This window comes from Parathielavia appendiculata, assembly GCF_033297405.1.
Source record: "Parathielavia appendiculata strain CBS 731.68 unplaced genomic scaffold N657scaffold_3, whole genome shotgun sequence".
NCBI lineage: Eukaryota > Fungi > Ascomycota > Sordariomycetes > Sordariales > Chaetomiaceae > Parathielavia > Parathielavia appendiculata.
This window is the reverse complement of record NW_026944222.1, coordinates 1-6,108: the sequence shown is the minus strand read 5'-3', so window position 1 is coordinate 6,108 and position 6,108 is coordinate 1. Positions and strand designations below refer to the sequence as shown.

At 54.7% G+C, this 6,108-nt stretch overlaps 2 protein-coding genes across 2 annotated transcripts; one reads left to right on the top strand and one right to left on the bottom strand.

The window, feature by feature from the left end:
• Nucleotides 1-2,150: 2,150 nt before the first annotated feature.
• Nucleotides 2,151-3,541, top strand: N657DRAFT_613243 (uncharacterized protein). Its single transcript, XM_062790407.1, has 2 exons — nucleotides 2,151-2,690; nucleotides 2,742-3,541. The coding sequence occupies exons 1-2, from the start codon at nucleotides 2,339-2,341 to the stop codon at nucleotides 3,422-3,424; spliced, it is 1,035 nt and encodes a 344-aa protein (XP_062649160.1). The 5' UTR covers nucleotides 2,151-2,338; the 3' UTR covers nucleotides 3,425-3,541.
• A 110-nt stretch (nucleotides 3,542-3,651) lies between these two features.
• Nucleotides 3,652-4,665, bottom strand: N657DRAFT_707991 (uncharacterized protein; the record flags this gene model as incomplete). The annotated part of the gene is made up of 3 exons (XM_062797399.1): nucleotides 3,652-3,993; nucleotides 4,055-4,459; nucleotides 4,597-4,665. 3 exons carry the CDS (start codon nucleotides 4,663-4,665, stop codon nucleotides 3,652-3,654), a joined length of 816 nt encoding a protein of 271 aa, XP_062649159.1.
• Between the last annotated feature and the right edge of the window lie 1,443 nt (nucleotides 4,666-6,108).

Here is a 6,108-nt window from a genome sequence, read left to right as displayed (position 1 = left end):
ACTGCCGATGTACAGTCTGGCCAGGAGGCTGGAGCTGGAGCTCGCAGTCTAATACCCTTTCCTTCGAAGGCCAAGAGGCCTTCCCACTTTGTATTTGCAGGATCGCACACTGATCGTTTCCTTGATTGTCGATATGGGTTTTTCACCCGGCCCACGAGGGCGCGGTTTTCCTGTATAGTAAGTTGTTGAAGGTCCGGCAAGCCCAAGGGCACAGCGGTGTAGGAATAATAATAATATATACGCGAGGAATCCCGCCAAGACTCTGTGGTGTGGAAGATATGGCCAACCATTTGCTATGCGAATGCGACGCGCCCCCTGTCGGCAAACGCTGGGCTCATAATTTCGTTAAACGCCAGCCAGCGCTCCATACGCGATATTCGCGTCGATACGACTATCAGAGGGCTAAGTGCGAGGATTCAAAGGTCATTGGCGAGTGGTTTGCCCTCGTACGGAACGCCAAGGCCAAGTATGGTATCGTGGATGACGATATCTATAACTTCGACGAGACCCGGTTTATGATGGGCATTATCTGCGCGGGCATGGTGGTTACGACCTCTGATGGCCGTGGCAAGGCAAAGCTGGCCCAGCCTGGCAACCGCGAATGGGGCAACTGTAATCCAGGGAATCAATGTCCTCGGCTAGGCTATCCCTCCCTTCATCCTTTTCGCCGCGCAGTACCACCTCGCCAACTGGTACACCGAGTGCAACCTCCCGGCCAACTGGCGCATCGCAACCACTGAGAACGGCTGGACTGCCAATGCCGGAGGTCTGGATTGGATCAAGCACTTCGACTACCACACGGCGCCCGGGCAAAGGGCAAGTACCGGTTGTTGATTCTCGACGGCCACGAAAGCCATCACTCGACCGAATTCGAAGTCCATTGCCAATATAACAACATCAATACGCTCTGCATGCCTCCGCATTCCTCGCACCTTCTCCAGCCACTCGATGTCGGCTGCTTTGGGCCGCTGAAGCAGGCGTACGGTCGCTAGATCGAGGACTTGATACGGATGCATATCAACTTCGTGAGCAAGCTCGAGTTCCTCTGCGGCTTCCGCGAAGCCTTCTATGCCTCTATGACGGAGAAGAACATACAGGGTGGGTTTGCAGGTGCTGGCCTTGTGCCAAACGACCCAGAGAGGGTGCTTTCCAAGTTGGATGTGAGGCTTCGTACACCAACGCCCCTGAACTCGCGGGCCGGCACTCCACAACCTTTGGTGTTCCAGACGCCACGCAGCCCTAGAGAAGCCGAATCGCAGTCAACGCTCGTCAAGGCTCACATTGCCAACCATCAAAATAGCTCCCCGACGTCGATGTTGGCTGCTGTGGACCAGCTCACCAAGGGTACGATGGCTATAATGCACCGCGTGGCCATCCCCGAGGAGTCAGAGAACGCTTCGCTCCGTAAGGCTAACGAGGCATTGAGTAAGCGCTGGAGAGCCAAAAAAAAAACGTCTAGAGCTTGGAGAATCACTTGCCGTACAAGATGCAAAGGACCTAGTGGGCTAGAAGGCCGTGGGTGGGGAGGGAGTGCAAGAAACCCAGTTGGATGTGGTGGTGCAGGTGGGCGTCGTACGAAGGTTCGGTGCTGTGGTGTGTGCGGCAAGCCTGGCTATAACGCGCGCACTTGCCAGGAGACTGGAGGATCATCTGATTCATCACGCATCAGTAGAGAGGTCATATTGCTAAAGTGGGGAAGCCATTGGCACCCATGAATGGATGGATGGATGGAATTTATTTCGCCCGGAGGCGCGGAAGCTCCTTCCTCACTCATCCATGTGTAAACACGACGTTAAGAGTTCGTCATTGAAGCGAAGCTTCAATGAATGACTTAATTACAGCCATCGAGATGGCATGGACTTACCTGCGAGCCGGGGCCTCGGGCATAGGGGACTCGGGGAGGTTAACAGACCGGCCTCGGCAAAAAATGGTGTTAAGTCCGTCCGTTGAGATTCTTGAGTGGTGGTAGAAGAGGAAACCAGGTTGGCGAATCGTTTGCGTCTCGTGTGTTTGGGTGTCGGGGCAATTTTGGGAGCCGAGCCCATTGCATGCAGGAAGGAAGGTCGGAGCGATTCCGGGCCGATCATTGTCTCTAAAGCGTCCGTTGTAACCCATTCGGAGACTTAGAACGAAGAACAAAATTGAAGGCATTATCATAGGAACGGGTAGTATAATAATAGACTTCGGGTTCATCGGCATCCACTTAATGTCGCTGGTTCGACATCCTTCCGAACCAACATAAATAAGTACCCTAAAATACATAACTCACTTTTCCCCCCATCACAACGTCAACCTTCCATCCTCAAAGCCCACTATATCAGTACACGCACCCGGCTCAATGGTTACTCTACAGCAAGTCCGATCGTCCAACTCCAAGATCGCGACGGCGCTTCCTCCCGGCCTCGTCGCTGTCTTCGCCGGGGCCACCAACGGCATCGGGGAGACATCACTAAAACAGTTCGCGAAAAACGCCGTCAAGCCCCGGATTTACTTTCTCGGACGATCCAAAGCATCTGGAGACCGCGTCCGCGCCGACCTACAGAAGCTGAACCCTGAGGGAGAGTATATCTTCATCAGCGCCGACCTCAGCCGCCTCCGCTCGGTCGACGAGGTCTGCCGCGAGATCAAGCGAAAGGAATCAGCTATCAACCTTTTATTTCTGACTACCGGGACCGCAGTCACTGGAAAGGGTCCGTCAAGCCTTGAGTGCCCTGCCGCGTGAGAGGCTAATTGAATGGCAGAAACCGAAGAAGGTCTTCACTACCCCATCGCCGTGGCGTACTATGCCCGTCTTCGCTTCATTGTCAACCTGCTGCGTCTGCTTCAAAACGCCACTGGTTTGCGCCGCGTTGTGACGGTTCTGGCCGGCACCAAGGAAGGCGCCGTCAACAAGAATGACTTCCAGATGCGCCAGTCTTCTCTCCTCTCCCTAGCCGGCCGCGGCCACATCGTCTCCATGACAACACTGGCCCTCGAAGCCGTTGCGCAGACCGCCCCGAGCGTGTCGTTTATCCACAACTACCCTGGCGCTGTCAAGACCAACCTGGGGAACGACGTCGAGGGCTTATTTGGCGCCATCTTCCGGTCCGTTTTCAGGATTCTCTTCTTCGTGGTTGGCCCGTTTGTTGAGATCCCCGTTGACGAAGCCGGAGAACGGCATGTATTCTTCGCAACGAGCGCCCGATTCCCCGAAAGAGGCGAGGGCGCCGGCGCTGGCGTTCCGCTGCCGCAAGATGTGGCCGTTGCGCGAGGCACTGACGGAAAGGCGGGCAGTGGTGTGTACTCGATTGATAACCATGCGGAGAGCGCGCCACCAAAGGTAGAGCAGCTTCTTGCCCAGTTGCGGGAGGATGGCACGGCCAAGAAGGTGTGGTCGGACGTCGAGGAACAGTTTGTGCGAGTTACAGGGTCTTTGTCTATTTAGATCTTCCAGACGCGGTATGCCTCGAAGCGATTTGGCGCCTTCCCCAGGACATACAACAACTGCACTTGTATCTTTCTGAAATTACCACCATCTAATACCATCTTCCGTTTGCCTACGTCCTCAACTTCCTACGGGACCACTCGTACCAGAATATCCACTCAGACCACAACATCAACCCTCTTGCGCCTGTGACAGATGTTGATCCCCGATGTGCCGACGTATCCACCCTACGGTGCCGGAGTGTACAGTTGCTGGCCGTTCTTTTCAAACTTCTTGATGACCTCTTGGCCCGCGGCACTCACTATCCATTGGGCAAATGCCTCGGCCGTCTGTGGGTTTGGTGCCTTGGCTCCAATCAACAGATGGGCGGGATTTAGGAGCGGGTCACTCTCGTCGTCGGTGGCCGCCTTGAAGATGGTGGTCTGACTCGTCAGGTTCGCAGGGAGGGACAGAAAGGTGCCGCGGTCCGTGAGGGTGTACTCGTCGAGCAGGATAGCCGCCGTCAGGGCTTGAAGCGGAAAGGCAATGTACTGGTGATACCACGTGGAATAGGCCGTGGCCCAGGGGACCTTTTGACGCAAACCAGCGTTAATCACTCGGGCAATAGTAGAGACGGAGAGCGAGACACACCTGGCCAATGCTAATCCACAAGTCAGACTCCTTGATGTTTGTGGCCGACTTGTCGTACCGGCTCAGAAACCGCACGGGCGGAGCCGAGTTGGCCGTCTCGGCGGCCTCGTGAAGGTCTGAAAAGATGGCGTGGATGTCGGACGCGTTGGATATGTTGGCCGGATTCGACGGTGGGCCGACGAGGAGGAAATGGTCTCTCCACACGTAGTAACTCGGGGGCAATGCAATCCCCTGGTCAATAGCGATCTGCTCCGCTGCCGGACTGTACGTAATGGCGATGTCGGTCGTGCCATCCTTGAGATAGTTGATGCTGTAAGTTGTGTCACTGCGGTACCATGCGACTCGGAAAGGCTCTGAGCCGTTCGAGACGCTGTCCTCGATAAATGCGTTGGCGAGAGCTATGTGCTAAGCTTCAGTACTGTTCCAAGACATCCACGGAAACAACATCAGGCTTGTACCTTCAATTAGCCCGCTTTGTCCGGCGCCTCCGTTGCCGATTCCCAAAGAATAGGCGAGTCGCTGCCGTAGCCTCCGTCGTACACAGCTGCTGGGTCAACAGCTGCGCAGAGGGATGGCAATGCTGCCGTTGCAAAGAGGCGTCGGAAATGCATGGCGACCGCAAGATGGGAAACCTCGAGACAAAAACGGTCACCGGATTCAGACGAGGTTGAGGTGGGACGCTTGAAGGGACTCTCTCTCCGCCTGAGTTATATCTCGCCATTCCAATGCCTTCGCAATGTCCGAGACATCGCATCTCTTTGACCTAATCTGAAAACATCTCTCGTGGCGCCCATTCAAAATACTCGTGTTGACGCGATTGTCTGGAAACAGCCTCCGCATCTGTGTTCCTTGCACACCGCTTGCCAGCCTGAGTTTACTGTAGAAAAAGACCAAGGAAGAGAGCACATTCTCTAACAAATCAGAAGCTGCGAAGAGCATTCAAAACCGGCTGCGGCTGGCATTTCCATGGCCGCTGTGCTCTTTAATCGGCTTCAGCTGTGGTGATCTTGCCGATCAGGGACAAACTTGGCTAGTTAAAAGCTCAGCCTGGATGCACAAGTCAGATGCGCCAACACTCTGCGATTTGACGGCCGCACGCTGCAAGGCGCCCTGACGACGCAGCCAGCTCATCAGGCCCTACACCTGTATAGCGTTGATCCAGATGCCAGGTTTACTGCACAGCGAATAGTCCACCTGTTTTCCAATACAGTAGTGAACCAACGAGTTGCGGTGAAAAGGTGGATCGCCATGCTACTACCGTGACTCCCGTCTCCCATCCGGAACAACGAATCATTAGAGGAGAATGCCGCGTGCGGCGCCTGAACACCAACAAATATCCATGTTCAAGCTCCACGGCAACACCAACGACCACTCACGTCTCGTCGACTCCAACCTACAGCATCTAAGGCCACGTTGGCTTGTTGCCTGTCAGCCCCTTCTCCTTTAGCCTAATTATTATTATTATTCCTACACCGTCGTGCCCTAGGGCGTGCCGGACCTTCAACAACTTACTATACAGGAAAACCGGGCCCTCGTAGGCCGGGTGAAAAACCCATAACGTGATCCACCATTGACTCGGACACCCCATTGACTCGGACACATTTTCCCCCACCATAACCACCCAACTTCAACACGCGTTTTCTCTACCACAACAATGTCCGACAGCTTCCCAGAAAACCGAGTTCTTCTCGCGATCAATGCGATTCGATCAACACCGCGCTTGAGTATCCGACGCGCCGCAGAGATATACAATGTCCCCAAGTCGACAATTGCAGATAGAATGAAGGGAAAGATCGCGAAGTCCGACAGCTATCACGGCCGTTCGAATTTGACGAAGATCGAAGAGGAGGCGATTGTTCAATACATACTCGACCGAGATTCGCGAGGGTTTTCGCCCCGGATTGTCGACGTGGGTGATATCGCCAATCTTCTGCTTCGGAAACGCGGTGCGCGACACGTCGGAAAGAACTGGGCAGACCGCTTCGTTGCACGACGTCCAGAGCTAAAGACGCGTTTCAATCGCGTCTATGACTATCAGAGAGGCCTCTGCGAAG

Excerpts from the sequence above, each read along its gene's own strand:
- N657DRAFT_613243 (XM_062790407.1), top strand. The coding sequence starts at position 2,339 with ATGGTTACTCTACAGCAAGTCCGATCGTCCAACTCCAAGATCGCGACG. Across the intron at positions 2,691-2,741 it reads GACCGCAGTCACTGGAAAGG|AAACCGAAGAAGGTCTTCAC; the intron begins GTCCGTCAAGCC and ends ATTGAATGGCAG.